Source organism: Podarcis melisellensis, assembly GCF_964234715.1.
Source record: "Podarcis melisellensis genome assembly, chromosome: 1".
Lineage (NCBI taxonomy): Eukaryota > Metazoa > Chordata > Lepidosauria > Squamata > Lacertidae > Podarcis > Podarcis melisellensis.
Genome location: NC_138528.1, coordinates 56,757,146 through 56,774,309, shown reverse-complemented (window position 1 = coordinate 56,774,309; position 17,164 = coordinate 56,757,146). Strand labels below are relative to the sequence as shown.

The following is a 17,164-nucleotide window of genomic DNA, read 5'->3' as shown; positions in this document are numbered from 1 at the left end:
GAACAGCAGCATCTCTCACGACTGAGTTGGCTCCTTAAAGGGCCAGTCTCTCTCTCTCTCTCTCTCTCTCTCTCTCTCTCTCTCTCTCTCTCTCTCTCTCTCTCTCTCTCACACACACACACACACACACACACACACACACACACGGGGGGGGGGAATGCTGGGACTCTGCTTAAAAAAAGGAATGTGCTGGTGTCTTTTTAATTGAACCATGCAACCATTTGCTAGCAAATCAAGCTAATTGAAAGTTGCCTAATAGGTTAGGTTCAGGTTTAAGTGCCCCAGTATTTCATTAACCACAGCACTGCCTGAGGTCAAAAGTGTGTCCGTGGGAGGACACATAAAACTGCAGAAGAAGAATTATCTTCCTACTTCAGATCTCATGAAGCGTATTGAGTTTTGCTGATCATTAAGGCATGTGCACGGTCCTACAGCTTGAACATGGATGACCACTTGGCAAATTAACTGCATGAAAATGAGTGACAGGCTAGAACAGGAAGCAGTGTTTCTGCCTATCATCTATCTACCTATCTTCAAGTTCCAATAGATATACCTTCAAAAGGACGTGGATAAAGGAACAAGTAATGGAAATGGCTCTATCATAATCTTTTCCAGCCTCTCTCAGCAACCCCTCTTCAGGCAAGATGATTCACTCACACAGTGAAGTGATCTGCATTGTTTATAAAATTAAGCTTCCCTGTAAAAGTACAGTCACAGCACCATGAGGCTGTCTGCTCTGGTGATTCCAATATAAGTGAAGAAAAAAGACCAAAAGTTGTTAGTGAAAAAATACCAGACATTCTCCTGATATTTATTTATTCCCTACACAAAACCCCCCACAAAAAAATAAAGACGCCCATTTACAATTGCTTAACTACATTCAGCCCCTTGAGCTTCCATTCAAAGTACTGGGGAATAATGGCAGGAGCTCCTCTAAAGGCCAGTGGCTCCAGATGTACAAAGCTCTCTTGTGGGCTTCACTGGGCATTGGGTCTGGCCCTAGTGCCTCTTTGTTTGCTTCAACCAGCAGATCATTAGGAAACAGCTGGTGTTTAGCTAATGGTGCTCCTGGAGTCTTCACTTTCTGGAAGTTCTTCCCCATTAATTGCAGACATTTGTGGGTACTCAGGAATGAAGGAATGAATACGGTCAAACTAGCTACCATCCATTTCATGTAAATATAGAGTCTGCTGGTCTCTGATTTCATGATTGTGCCAGATAACCATTCATAGTACCTTCTCCACTACAAGAACAAAACATTTGCACAACTGTTGAAAACCAGCTGCAAGCCAGTGGTGGAGAGGTATGCTCCTCAATAGGCATCCACTATTGCCAGTTTTCTAGTACCCTTAATGTGCATTCATTTTCACTTTCAAAGCACGCACAAGGTGCCATTCATACACTACACCATGTGATTAAAGAATATCCACTTAGCGGGAAATGTTTCAGAAAATGCATGTGAGCTACCTCAAGTATCATGGTACCTTGGGTTACATACGCTTCAGGTTACAGACTCCACTAACCCAGAAATAGTACCTCAGGTTAAGAACTTTGCTTCAGGATAAGAACAGAAATCATGTTCTGGTGGCGCAGCGGCAGAGGCAGTGGGAAGCCCCATTAGCTAAACTGGTGCTTCAGGTTAAGAACAGTTTCAGGTTAAGAACGGACCTCCAGAACGAATTAAGTACTTAACCCGAGGTACCACTGCATATGCATATCTCTATGCTTAAAGTCTGTCCTAAAGAGGAGGAACAAGAGCTTAGGACAGCAGCATGGACTGGGGTTTAGGATTGTTCAGCCTGAGAATATACTAAATTACAGTCAGTTAATGTAAGCTATGTACTGTCAGGTCAGAAGGTGAAATAAACAATAAAGGCAAAGTAAGTTAAATGTTGGGGATTTGGGGGGTAATGTTTTAGCAAAGAAATGAGTTAATATTTTAGCTATTTAATCTACATGGGAATTGAGGACCTATGTAAGTATTTCAAATTCTTTTAGAAGCAGTTACAAATACATTTTTAATTATTTTTAATGATTCATGGTGGATCTGTTTTACTTTTAGGACTTTGGACTACTTTCACATATTTCTTGTGAATGTGCTCCTGAGGGTTGGGAAGCCTCTGGAACAGAATTGGGCATGTTGCGCAGAGCAGCAATGTGTGTGTGTTTGTGTGTGTGTGTGTGTGTGTGTGTGTGTGTGTGTGTGGTGCTGGAGAAAATCAGTTACCCTAACTTACAGAAGCATAAACACTTTCTGCTCAGTCAAAGCCACCGTTGAGTTGGATTCAACAGCAGCTGCCTCCTGGAGGCAATTCTTTTCTTAGGTCTCTTAAAAAGCCTTGAAACACATTTTTAAAACGCCAAATAGTTTATAATATAGTTTGTGAATTTAAGCAAGAGAAGTTGCTGAATGGATAACTTGCAAAATAACCCACGACTGCAAGCTTCAAGCCACTCACTGTATTAAACAGACTTGGCAACTTCGCAGGAGAAAATGGTTGTTAAGTATATATTTGTCAGTGGATTCTGGGAAGATTTAAAGAGTAAGTGCATTAAATATGAACCAGTGTTCAGTGTTTTGGTATAAAAGTTTATTTAACAGCAATAACCAAATATTGACCACTCTTCTGTTTACTACTGATAAACAGAGAAATCCCCCATATCAGATCCTGGCCAGGATCAGCGTTTCCTTTAGGCAGGGTGAGGCAATTCAGACAGCACATGCTGGGGGTTAGGGAGCAGTGGGAGGCTCTGGTGGACAGGGCTGTGTGCCACGTGCCCTGCAGTGCAACACCTAAGTGAGCCTGCTGCTGTCAGGTATGACGATGGATGATGCCGTCCTGTGGCTAACATCAAGCTTATCCAGTCAGCTTCTGGACACGGGCGCCATCTTGTCTTTCACCTAAAGCAGCAGAAAGTCGTTGTCCAGCTCTGATCCTCACAAAATGTCTAATAAAGCTAGAACTTGTATCTAAATCAGGTAATGGGGAAATTCAAGCCTGGGGGAGAAATTTCACCCTCCAGGCCTCTCTGTCCAGCAGTCAGAACTCTCTTCAGGCGACACCCCTCCCTGGTCTGCTTTGCACCCTCCTTGAGTGTTTTCACATGCCTGGAATGTGCTCTGGAGCTCTGTGCATTTTACACTGGTACCCTGGGTTACATACGCTTCAAATTACATACGATTCAGGTTACAGACTCCGCTAACCCAGAAACAGTACCTCAGGTTAAGAACTTTGCTTCAGGATGAGAACAGAAATCATGCTCCGGCAGCATGGCAGCAGCAGGAGACCCCATTAGCTAAAGTGGTGCTTCAGGTTAAGAACAGTTTCAGGTTAAGAATAGACCTCCGGAATGAATTAAGTATTTAACCAGAGGTATGTGCCTTGAAAGAGACGGGTTTGCATAGAAACTAGCCTACTGTACAAAGGTGGAATTTACATTCATTACCCATGTCCATTTTTGTCTTTGGGCTTGCCCATTCTTTACGTGTGGCCCTTGGAAGCTTTTGTCCCATGCACACACACACACACACACACACACACACACACACCCCATCTTAAACAATTCCAAGATTGTTATTTTGCTAGGCACTTCAAAATCCTTTAGAAGTATTTCCAGTATCACAAAATCAGATTGTGAAGTTCCCACAGCAGCCTAGTTCTGTGATTTGAAAATACCTTTATATTTTGTGTTGCTTTCCTGTGGAGAAGTCTGGTGATGACAGAGAAGTATTTTGTTTGAACTCTCTGTTTTACAGATACAACTGCCACCAGAAGGAGGAGGAGAAAGATGGAAACTCATAATCAAATATCCAGCACTCCAGAGGATCAGTGTGTCATTCTTCTGTGTTTGGCAATTGAATTAAATCTGGTTAGGCAAACACTTATGCAGGAAATATTGCCTGGAGATAAAAGTTGTCATGGAGGCTTAAGTTACCTGCATCACAGAAACACAAAACAATGTTTAGGTTTCATGTGGCAGGTGGGGTTTTAAACCACACACCATCAGAAGGGCCCTTTTTTAAGGAGTGGACAAAGCTGTTGTGAAGCCAGAAGGTGTGTGTGCCCTTTACTCATGGGTGTACTTCAAGCTGCAATTAGCACAAATGACATTTTCTTTCTGAGTGGCATTTCCACTCATATCTAAAATAAGCTTGTTCCCTCAGCTTTCAATGGCAGCACGCAATGTCATTTCCCAATGGATTAAATAACAGGAAGCAAAATAAGCATTTTTACAACATTCTCAAGCCGACATGGATTAGCTGACTACTCTTTTCAAATGGAGGGAAAAAGAGACTGCAATGTAAGCTTGATTCACAGGAGCAAAATAAGATTTCTCTTATTATGTCAGATTTATAAGTAATAACTTTGCTGCTGTATTTCCCCCTTATTGAAAAATCTCCCTTTGTTAATGAATGGTATAGAATATGAAATGGAATTCTCCTTTCCAGCCATGAAGAATGCATTTTGATGTTCCTTCTCTTCTTATATATCATTCTTTTGGTCTGGCAGGTAAAGTAGCTTTTTCTGTTTCCATCACTGTACTATAATTCTACAGTAAATTCTATAGTAGTTTAAAGATTTATAGTTTTATCAGCATATCTTTAAAAAAAGGACTGAAGTTTTTCATGTTCTGTTTAAAACAACAAAGAAACATAATTCCCTCCCCCTCTCTTGATCTATCTTTGGTGAGACTCAGTGCTTTAAGGGGCTGTTAAGCTATAGATCTTCTTGTGCTGGGAATTAAGCAAGATGAGTTTCAGTTAACATTCATTAAGATGGATGATACTGTCTATTCTCTTTTGAAGCAAATCCTAGATGTTATTGATTACCTTTTGCATATGTGTGCCTGTGCAAGAAAAAGATCACCTCGCCAACTGCTGATGGGCAAAAATAGTTTTTGTGGGGTTTTTTTTTGCAAACACACATTTGGTTTGGGGTGTATTTGCAAAGCCCTCTTCCTCTACAGATGGTAACTGAAGAAGCTCTGTTAGTACTGATCACTGTATTAAACTGGCCTGGAGGGTAAATGGATGCTGAATTCACAAGTGACACCCTGTTGCCTCCAGCTTGAGCCAAAAAGGTGAATCAGAGCTGGCAGCACTAGTATTCCACAAATGTCCATGATTAATGAAATCTCCCTCTACAAAATATTTAAATGAAGAAATACAGTAGGTATAACATCCAATTAATACATCTTTCATGTGGACAGATGCATCTGAAGAGCATGCATTTTGAATTGATAAAGACACATAACAGTTCTCCTTAGATATTATGACAAAATGCACAAAGCAGAGTCAAATTTGCATCCGTTTTCTCACTGCTTCCTTTGTAAAAGATGTGCCTCAAATGAACTCTCTTTAAAAGCATGCACATTTCTGTTCCCAAAGTGGAAAATTCCTTGATGGAGATTGGAAATTCATTATTTTTACAGTAAGAACAGCACCAAAATTAGGTATCTAAAGAACCACCTTCTCTCTTTTGAACCTGCTGTTCTGCCAAGATCATAATGTGAGACTCTGTTCCAGGCTTTTCCTTTGACAGGTGGATGCCAGAAGCAAGGCCTTTCCAGTGGTGACACCCCAATTGGGGCTCCTTAGCCACATTCAGCTTGCTAGCACTTTACTTTGGGGGGGGGGTGTCCAACCAAAAACTGTTCTAATGATCTGTTCGTTATTTTAACCAATGTTTACTTCTGCTGTTCTGTATATTTGTTATTTCAGATTGCATTGTTTCAAATCTGACTTTTTACATGTCATCTTGAACATTCCTCTTGTCAGAAAGTTGAAGTATCACATTTTGAAATAAACAGCACAATCCTATGCATATTTACCCAGAAAAGTACCACTGTGTTCAGTAGGGCTCACTCCCAAGTAAGCCTAAACACACACAAATCTAACTGCAATATTAATGTAACTGTCCCGCGGAAAAAAATGTATTGCTATAGAATTTCATACTCAGTCTGTTGACTTGAGGCATTATTGATTTGTTGTTGTCGTAGGCATAAAAGGGAAATCAAGCATCTTCAACTTAATTAGTGACTGGTTTGGCACAATAATTGCCTTTCACTTTCTTGTTTACTGAACTGTAGGGAGGAAAACTCTAGCGTAAATGGCATTTGGGAAGTGGGAGTCAGGCTTCTCCTCATCACGACTGGCAAATGTTGATGTACAGGAAATATCCTGGCTGAAAACAAGAATCCTTACCTTGAGCCTGCTGCTCTTACGCATATTTATTCAGAAGTAAAACCCATTGAGTTCATTGGGACTTACTCCAGGTAATTGTGCATAGGCTTGCAGCCTTAGACATTAATCCTGTCCCAGCGCAGAGGAGAGGATTTGATGACCCTTTAAGTCCCTTGGAACACTATAATTCTATTGTTCTATTGTTGGCCATATACTGGCTGTGGCAAGCTATTACACCAACAATATCTATTGCATTACTCTGAACGATGCTGCTTTGGGGGCTCTCAAGTGTGAAAGGCAACATATAAAAACAATTCTTTCTTTTAAATCTGCTATCTTTTCAAGGCTCCTCAAAGCTCTTTTATCTGTTAACTCAGCGCACTACATCATTCCAAGTGCTCTTTTTCTCTCATATGTGGGAAACCTATGCTCTCTCTTTTCGCCTGCAGCTTTACAAGGAAAGAGCTGCTATGCGTCATTCTTTATAAGCTTAGTAGGAAAGGACAACCTGTTATGGAGCCTCGCCTGAGTAAAGAGAGCAAGATATAACACTAATTGCTTTGTAAAACAGGTGATGAATCATGATCCAGAGGATTTTGGAAAGCTTTCCATTATGCAGGGGTAGAGAACCTCTGGATGCTTTCAGGCTCCAACTCCCATCAGCACCAGGCAGCATGGCCAATAGACAGCGATGGTTGCAGGTGGAGTATCTAGCAACATCTGGAAAACCAAAGGTTCCACACCCTGGGCTACATACACACATTTTATCAAAGAATCAAAGGAGACTGAGTGCCTGCTTTTTCTGTTTAGTCCACACACAGTCTAGATCTTGTGCCTATCTTTTGCACCCGAAAAGCCCTTCTTGAATGAATGTAACTGGTTTCATTCTGAAAATAAAATCTGCTTCTGTATTGCTCTGCAGTGTGACCAGTTGAAAACAGATGTAGGCAGTCCTAACAGCAGCGGGGGGATGCGGGGAGATGTACCCACATATGCCCAATGATGTTGTGAGTGGGGATGTGCTAAGATTACAGCTACTGCTTCCTTCTTCACTTACCTGAGGTATATGCAGGGAGGAAAAGGAGTGGACAACCTAATAAAGAGGAGGGTTTTCAAATGCATATCAGGCAGCTGTGGACAGCAGGATTTAGAATCAATCCTGTGGACAGCAGGATTTAGAATAAATCCTGTGGACAGCAGGATTTAGAATCAATCTAGATTATTTTTTTAAAATTTTAAATTTTATTAAAGTTTTCTTGGTTTACAAAGGTATGCACAATGTCACTTTTTTCAAGTTACATTTTTCATACGTCAGTTTCATTTGTTGAGACATTAGGGTTACATTAGGAAGAAAAGAGGAGAGAAGAGGTGGAGGGGGCCATGGTGGGTGGGGGTGGAGTCGGGAGGCAATATTTCTATTTTGCTTAATGTATGTGTGGGTTTTTGTGTCAGCGTCATTTGTGCAGGTTCTCTTTGCTATTCGCTTGTGTTCCTTTGGTGGTGAGAGAAATTGTGGTTGGCCTAGGGTGTGGTTGCTTGTTTGTGATTGGCTGTGTTGAACTTTGTTTTCATGTGTGAGTGGGGTCGGTGGGTGTTTTTGAATCAGGTTAGCCATACTGATTCATATGCTGCTGGTGGATTCTTGTCGTTGTCTTGTTGGACTGTGTATGTGATGAAAGGGAGCCATACGCGGGTGAAGGTATCGTCTTCTATTTGTCCCTGTGTCAGTTTCAGTTTATTGGTTAATTTTCCTAGTAGGGCTGTTTCCCATACTATTTGGTACCATTGGTCTATGCTTACTCTTGACAGGTCTCTCCAGTGTCTGGCTATGATGTTTCTGGCTGCTGAAAGTAGGTGGGAGAATCAATCTAGATTAAAAGCAGCATGTTAAGGATGAGTATGAATGGTTCCAGATTTATCTTAGAGTTGGAAGGGACCCATGGGTCATCTAGCCTAACCCCCTGCAATGCAGGAATCGCAGCTAAAGCATCCATGACAGATGGCCATCCAACCTCTGCTTTAAAAACCTCCAAGGAAGGAGAGTCCACCGCCTCTCGTAGGAGTCTGTTCCACTGCCAAACAGCTTTTACTGTCAGAAAGTTCTTCCGAATGTTTAGTCGGAATCTCCTTTCTTGTAACTTGAAGCCATTGCCTCGAGTCCTACCCTCCAAAGCAGGAGAAAACTACATGCTTGTGCAACAAATGGGTTAGTGTGTTTGCAGCCTCTGTTTAAAACCATATCCAGCTTAAAGTAGTTAATATTTTTTTACTGCTTTACATGTGAGCAAAACTCTGCTCTGCTTGCACGTCAATGCTTGATACAACCCTGTTGGTTGCATCTAACAATAGCCATACTAAGAACAGACCCACTGAAATTAATGGACCTAAGCTAGGCATGGCCATTAATTTCTAAGGGGTTACTCTGCGTATAACGAGCAATGAATACAACCCACTGTGCTATCTTTCTTCTTGGAGGAATACTTTTTACATAGAGGAGAGTTCAAAATCACAACTCTCTCTCTCACACACAACCACACATTCAGTCTGAATTGTACATTCCAGGAAGGACTCTACCACATAATTGTTCTGAATGTATCATTCTGAGTCCCCATATCAGCCTAACCAGTCTCTTACAGCTGATAGAAAGACAGTTCTGTACAGGAAACGACATGCAATCCACTTATAGATTGTCACATGTAAGATGAGACTAAAGATGTGCAGGGAACATGGACCCGATCAAGGCTGTTTGTCCACTCCTATACATTTAGGCAGCCCTTATTGTTTTTGAGAGAATCAAACGAGATAATGGTAACCATTATCTGTGTTCCTGTGGCAGGAAAGAAATCTAAATAAATATATCAGACCAACCCTGGGGAGCAAGGATACCATCTTACAAAGCAGATAGAAGACAGAGATGGAGACATGATGTTCCCAAGGCAAAGGATCATCATGATCCACATGGGCTATGATTGAGAAATGGAATACTGACCAGGAAAAAACATGCTCTAAGTATTGATTGTGCCCGTCAACAGCTGAAATGTACCAAGGCCACGAAAGCTTGGTTCATGAATTTTCCTTAGTAGGAGAAAGCATGACATTTCATTTCATAAGGGTAGGGTAGCGCAGTGGCGTAGCGTGGGGGTGCAGGGGGGGCCGGCCGCACCGGGTGCAACATCTGGGGGTTAGGGTTAGGGGGCGCAAATCCACGGGTTAGGGGGTGCAAATTACTTGCCTTGCCCCGGGTGCTGACAACCCACGCTACGTCACTGGGGTAGCGTGATCGAAGGCAAGCAAGTGCATCCTCACACCTACCAAACTGAGAATGGTATCCAACTAACAGTTATACTAGCACAGTGACTCTTTCTTGGGCAATGTATCTTCCCCATCCTATCCTCTCCCCACCACAATGTGACCCCTAAAGCTGCTCTGGGTTTCCTCTGAAGCAGATTTAGATTTAGAAGAGGGCAGGGAAGTTACATTGTGCAGCCAAAAGTCATTGCACTAGTGTACCTGTTTTAATTGGATACTGCCCTGAGTGTAGCTCCTCATGGGACCATCACTGAGAACCTTATTTTGTTGCCTTATTCATCCATCAGGGAACTACCATTTCTCAGTAGATTTAACTAAGCTATAACTCCGCTGACCTTAAGTTGTGTATTCTCTGCAAACTGAAGGAGAAAACATTCCTGAAGTTATTAGTCAGGGACAGGGACATTTCACACAGGGCATAGTTAAAGGGTGGAGCTCTCACCCTCAGGAGATGGTGGTGGTCACAAACTTGGAAGGCTTTAGAAGAGGATTATGAGGAAATGAGGGCTATGCTTTGCCTCCACAGTCAGAGGCAGCATTCTTCTGAACACCAGTTGTTGGAAACCACAAGGGAGAGCGCTCTTGGACTTAGGTCCTTTCTGAAGGTTTCCCACAATTGTCCAAAGTGAGAAAAGGATGCTGAATTAGATGCATCATTGGCCTGATGGAGCAGGGCTCTTCTTAGGTCCTTACATTTAAAACCACTATTTTGCATCCTGCTGGTTTAAGAGTTTCATAGAATCAATGGAAGGGACCACAAGGGTCATCTTGTCCAAATCCTGCAATGCAGTAATCTTTTGCCCCATGTGGGGCTCAAACCCAGGACCCCGAGATTAAGAGCCTCATGCTCTACCAACTTAACTCATCTTTCTAGGGGACCAAATTTTGGTCCAAGAGGGCTGAAAATGACCGGAGAAGATCCACAGTAGACTGAAATAATTAGTGAAAAGGAAACATTCGAGAAATGCAGAATAGATGGTTGGTCCTCCCTTGTTGTTCTTATTCACAATAAGTTGTGCTGGAGAAAATCTGGAGGACTGTATGTGGCTGCCTGGTGAGAAGACTGTTTGCTTTATTTCTTTCCACAGGCAACAAAGATGAAGCCAGCCGGTTTTTACAACGAGGAACAAAGATCCACTTCTACCCACACTAAAGATAATGAAAAGTAAGTTATAAGACATGGGAAAATGGAGAGATGTTTCACTAGTGCCAAATGTACAGGATCCCCCCACCCTCGTTCTACCTTTATCTTGTTTCATTGATTTCCCTTGCTCCCATCAAGACCTTTCTGCCTCACACACAAGTGGGATCCAATTATTGCAGACTATCTCCCTCTAGAAGGCCATTGCTCATCAGTGTCAGCCATCGAGGTGATTTGCACTTTCTTTGTGCCACTACTTTTACTCTTTCTCCGTTACCATCTTTGTCAATTCCCATGAGCCAGGCTGCTGGTTACAATTACCGTACCAAGGTGTGAATCTGATGGGACAGCTAGAGCAAATACTGGACACCGAATGGGCCACTAACTGCAAACACAAGACAGTGGGCTTCACTGGAGGGCATTGTGGGGTGAACTTTTTTCAGTCTGAGGGCCCCATTCCTTGATGGACAACTTTCTGAGGGCCACATATCAGGCAAAAGCTCCAGGTCAGTGGGGCCAGAGTTAAAAGTGAGCAGAGTGAAAATGTAATGTCCATTTATTTATCCATTCATTTATTATATTTGTAACCTGCCTGATCACAGGTTAATCCAGGGAATGGCACAATAAAGCACATTTAAAAACCCAAACAATAAAACCAGTCAATACAATTATACCCTAAAATGGAAGCAGGTAACATGTCGACATCAGCAGGTATAACTATACTTAACCCACACAAATGTCTGAGCAAGCAAGCCTGCCTTCAGCTGGTGCTGAAACTCAAGAAGGGGCCAGCTATATATTGAAAGGGAAGGCATTCCACAAACAGGGCACCTTTGCAGACTAGGCCCTCTCCCATGTTACCACACAATTAATCTTATCTAGCTGTGGAAAACCAAGGGAAGATTGATGATGAGTGAGGCACTCCATTAAGTATTTATGCCTATGGCTCATCCTCACTTTCGGTGGACCCTTATTTTGATTGTTCCATATACTGATTCATTTCCCCGGCTCCAAGAGCTTTTCTCATTGCTCTGTGGCCATGCCTTGTGAAAATCTGATCTTACTCTCTGAGCCGGATTTTATCAGCTGCACAGAAAATCTGCAGAGGGATTTTGCCCTGGCGACACTTCCCAGGCCCCTCCCCAGGCCACACCCTTCACTGGCCCTGCTCTGTACCCTTCCCTAGTGATTTAGTCAGCCTACAATATGGTTTTGAACTGTGATAATACTGCTTGATTGCCTGGATGGAGAATGGAGAGTGGCCATTGGTATGTGGCCGCCAGAAGATTGCCTGTGAAGAAGAAAAGTTCCTCACTACTGCTTTATGGAACAAGTTAATCCTCATTGAGAATTTGGTCATGATACAATGTGACAAAGAGATGGGGTGTGCGTGTGATATATATTCATTCAGTTGTTTTATATCTGTACTCAACACCTGACAAAGGCCCAGTCTGCATGTCATGCTAAGCCAAACAAAATGTGCATGAGTGAGTATGCAAATATACGGAGCAAGAACTGTGGTGACTTTGCTCCTCCTCTGCTACTGCTGTGCAACCCAGAGCTAAGTCATGGTTTACCTTGGTGTTATGTCCAAACCAGGGATTCTGGTTTGTTTCTTCCAGACAACTCATGAATTATCATTCAATAACAAACCATGGCTAAAACTTGTGGGTTGACTGGAGCAAAACACACCATGAGCCTGGGCTTAGATATAGCATGAAGACAAACCATAGCTTAGCTCTGGGTACTTATGGCAGTAGCTGGATGGTGGAAGGAGAAACACAATTATGACTTTAATTTCATGAACTCGCATACTCGTTCTGTCACACTTAGACATAATTTGACTTAGCGTTATGTGTAAAGCTGTGTGGACTTCCAGATGCTGTTCTCTACAAATTATTCCCTAGTGTTCCACTCCCCAAACGCCATTCAAATGATCTTCCAGCACTTCTTAACTGGACAGAAATCTCCTCACGGGGGAACAGTGGGTGCCTTATTGGGAGTTATTTTTTTGGGTACATGACAAGGTTGTGTTGCAGGCAATCCCTTAATTATTATCCTTGACCTTGGGAAAAAAAATAACTGAAAATAACAGCCCCAGTGAGATGAAGCAGCTTTGCAATTACATTGCATAATGTTGTCACACGAAGGGGTTGTCAGGGAGATAATGGTAAACACCAGGCTGGGTTCTGTCTGAAAAATAATTGGAGTCAGCTCCCTTTGTGGCTGGCGTAGAGGAGCAAAATGGAAGAGTAAATTAGCAGTTACTGGAGACATTAGCAACAACATTGTGCTTACCAGTGACCAGAACACTGTCTGCCTTTAACTACTGTGGCATGAAATTGCCTCGCTTTCTTTCTAATGACAGCCAAATTTTCAAATGGATGTCCTTACGATTCAAGCCGCCCCAAAGCTGCCGACAGCGGGATCTTTGTTTCTTATGCTGCTATTTACAGTAGTTGTAACATCAAGGGCATCATTTGACAGAGATTTCACTCCCACCCAGGAAATAAAGACAGAGTGTGTGTGTTATCGGTGGTGGCTAACGCGCATTATTAGAGGGACAAGCTTTTCTTTTCCGTCTGACTGGATGTCTCATGGACTTCCTTGAGGTCAGGCACTGTTCCCGAGGGAAGGATTTAGCTCCTGGCAACTCCCTGTTATTTTGCCTTCTTGCTTTCTCCCTAATTGCTGCCGTGCAACACCTGTTTCATCTCAAGAGACCCTCTCCAGCTGTTGTCAGTGCCACCACTCTGCTCCGCCAGCAAAAAGGAATGCTGCGTGCATACCAAAGAGAAGTGTAAGAATCGGAGGATCTCTGCGTGGGTACTTTGCTAGCAATACTTCAACGCCAGCAGGCATCCAGCTTTCTTTCTCTGACGATTCACAGAACCTGGGTCCGCATAGGAACACAGTGTGAGAAGGGCCACCAGCTTTGATGGCTTAAAAAGGCGATTAAGACAAATTTGTGGAGGGCAAGGCTCTCAATGACTCTATGTGACTGCCAGGCTCAGAGAGGGAATGCCTGTGGAAGGCAGTTGCTGAGGTACAGCAGCAGGAGAGGGCTGTTGGCCTCATGTCCTGCTGGTGGACTTCCCATAGGCATCTAAACAATGCCAGAGTTCACCCTGCATCCTTAACTACATATGAAACTGGCTTGGCCTGAACATAGGTGCCAACTCTATAGGGCTGAGGTATCTTCAACCCCACAATTTTCAGGAGGCGGAGGAGGCCGAGCACGGAATCGGCCACCTACCGATGCAACAGTCAACACATTGCTTGTGCACTGCCTTGTTCCCTAAGCAACCCCTCCCATGCTGTTGTTTTCCCTCATAGGGAAGACCCACATCACTGTGGCCCCTCCATCACCTACCCAGCGTCTCTCTCATGACGAGGCTGCCAGGACTGTCAGGAGTGTCCTGGGGGTGTTTCACCATGGGGATGGGGGGGAGGCTGCAAAGTTGCCTAGAGCAGTAGCAAAAGGACAGTTCTGCTTCCTGGTCCTGCCGCTGCACTGTTTTGCAATGGGTTGCTGCCTCTGCTGTGCCTCCTGCTGTAGCCTCCAGGGCAGGCCAAGCAAGGACTGTGAGTCCCATCATTCCTCTGCCCCTTCTCCCTCTCCGCCGAGCTCGCTTCCTCCACAGGGCCAGCCACAGTGAAGCAGGAGAGCCAGGAGCCGAGCACAGTGTCATGCCACACAGCCAGGCTTCACGCTCGGACTCCTCTCACTATTGGTCTCCTCCCGATGTGACAGCTGCATTGCGTATGTGATATCACATATGCACAAACACCCCCCCCCCAATGTTGGGCAGAACTCGGCGCCTCAGGTCCTGAGTCTGACAACTGGACGATTTAGCCTTCTCCTATTTGAATCATAGAATCATAGAGTTGGAAGAGACCACAAGGGCCATCGAGTCCAACCCCCTGCCAAGCAGGAAACACCATCAGAGCACTCCTGACATATGGTTGTCAAGCCTCTGCTTAAAGACCTCCAAAGAAAGAGAGTTCTCCTATTTGCTTTAATGTGAAGCAGCTCTTCAAGGGTTGGGGCTTATTACCTATGGTTGTTACCTGAGGTCTTTTTGACTAGAGATGCTGGGAATTGATTTGAACCTAGGATCTTCCACACACTGTCATGTGTGGCTACCACTTCACACAAAGCATTAGAGTAATGTAAGCTAGCACTTCCAGGTACTTCTGCCGTGCTGAGACTGCCTTGCTCAACAACTTCATCTGAAGAAGCAGCAGCTTCTTCAGGCTGAGTGGACTTTGTCTTTAAGGACATGTCATTTCATTTCATTGCGCCTGGGAAGCATGGCCTCTATTAGATCTCATCTCGTGGATGAGTCATTATTACATTAAGTTAGCAGCATAATAAACATGATTTAATATAACTTGAGTCTCTGCTGATGGGGAGATAAGCAAAGCTGTCTGTACACTAAATCTGCCCACTTGTGGGAGAGGCATTGAACATCTTATTTCAGATGAGACACTGAAGAGCAGGAACAGGAAGCATAAGACATGTGCATTTCCTGGTCTCTCAGTGTAATTGTCACATCCAAAGCTGCTTATAACAGGCGTGTTCGGAAGATGGACTGGTTATTTTCTTATACAGGGCAACTACTCCAGAATCTTAAACAGAAACGTATTTTCTTTGTTTATTTCCAAATACCCGATCTTCATGTTCTTTCAGCATCCTGTGAATAAATGTATTGATTTGGTTAACTACATTGCACTGAATTCTGCGATGGGCAATTGTGAAAAAAAAATATTTGCCTAACATTCGCAACGTTCTTTGCTATTTCTGTGAAACTACTGAGGGACCATGTATTTTTTAAAGAGCAGCCTAGGGACATTGGATACCCATGCAAGCAAGAATGAGGGCAATCAAGTTAGGGCAAGCTATGATAGCTAAAAATGGAATCTTCACATTCAGAGACAATGCAGACCTAATTATATGATAAACAAAAGGAACCAGCTGTTCCAGTTGTTATTTTTCTAAGCTCACTGTGAAGAGACAGAATTTTGGACTAGGTGGAACTTTGGTTTCATCTATCAAGGAACTTGCTATGTATTTATGCCCTTCAGGACTGCTCTCTGGAAATCCTTCCTGTCCTTTTGTCAAATTCATTCATGTTCTGGGTGTGTGTGTGTCTAAAAATGTTGGTTACATGTGAATGTATGTAATTTAACCCCTACACCACTTTTCAGAGTGAAAAAATACACTAGACAGGATAAATTTATACCAGAGATGCTGCAGCAGATAATGGAGGAAGCTTAACTGTTTCCCTGTCTGCCTATTCTCTTTTCCAAATTGCTGTCTCTCCCCCAAGTGCTTTCTGCCCAGGGGATTTCAGAAACAGCAAGCATTACAGTATTCAGGAGCTTTGTGGAGTGAAAAGCTACTGGTGTATGTATGGGGCAGAATTTATCACACAGAAATAGTGGGTGGGGAAAGGATTAAGGAGCTCTGCTTTCTCCACTCTAAACCCCTCCCACTGTAAGCAGTTTTTCATTTAAAAGTGATACCAGGGCTCAGTTACACATCTGCTTGTAACTTGAAGTTATCCCTTCAAACAGCAGATATTGGGGCAGGGAGTAATATTTGGGGGGGGGACTTGTATATATATATATTAAACTATTAGATGCTTCATTAATTGGAGTGGCACAACAGGAACAGTACATTTTTAAAACTAGCGTTTTGCCAAATTTCACAAAGTGACACATTAGTGGCTGCAATGGGATGTGTGGTATAACACAAAATGATTTCCACATTTAAGAGAGCAGAAAAAGAAACAGGAATATAAATGATGCGGACCTGCCCCCCCCATTAGCCCCTCATAATCATTGGGGGAAAGGCACCCCTATGCTCACTCACAAAGAGATGCTCCTTGCACCTCTCCTCTGTTCAGAATGAAAGGGAATATCCAATCCTGGCATTCACTGAAAGGTGGGCACGTTTAAGGGCTGTGTGTTCAACGCAGGGAAGGCTGAACCAAGGCAAACAGGAACTGAGGAGGAAGAGCAAACCACCTCTTGAACATTGTATATTTCTGAGGGGACAATTTCTGAGACCTTTTGCAGGCACCACAGGAAGTACTGACAGACACAATGGTGCCCATGGGTGCTCCAATGATAGACCCTGCTTTAGTTCATAGCATAACGAGGAAGCAACTCATTGTTTCTGCTTCCCCAATTCACCTCTCGTGAGCTCTGTTTCCTGGTGTCGGCAGCACACACTGGCAGAAATACATCTTTCAGAGCTGTTCTCTGCTCTTCCTTGCTACTGTCCAATTAGAAGACTGCCAACAAGAAGACCATCACTCATCCAGCAGCTCCTGACAGAGCTGGACAACTGCAGAACATGAAGTGACCCCTTCTTTTGTATTATCCTCTAGCTGTGCACTAGCCAAAACGCAATTCTTTTTGCTCACGAAAAGTGTGTGAACTTGAGTGTGCGTGAATGTATGTGTCTTTTCGTTCCTGATAAGTACTGTCTTCCTTAAAAGGAACTTTGCATTTGACTGACT

General features: G+C 43.3%; 1 protein-coding gene across 4 annotated transcripts in view; it reads left to right on the top strand.

The window, feature by feature from the left end:
• Window positions 1-3,830: 3,830 nt before the first annotated feature.
• The window catches only part of LOC309358926 (uncharacterized protein), a 54,442-nt gene continuing 41,108 nt past the window's right edge, over window positions 3,831-17,164 (top strand). Inside the window, exons 1-2 of one of the 4 annotated variants that reach the window (XM_081892190.1) lie at window positions 3,831-4,302; window positions 10,579-10,658. In XM_081892190.1, coding sequence (XP_081748316.1) covers window positions 4,279-4,302; window positions 10,579-10,658 — 104 coding nt within the window. In that variant the 5' untranslated portion in view covers window positions 3,831-4,278. The remainder of the gene's footprint in view (window positions 4,303-10,578; window positions 10,659-17,164) is intronic. The other 3 variants (XM_081892189.1, XM_081892188.1, XM_081892191.1) reach the window with 3 other exon arrangements.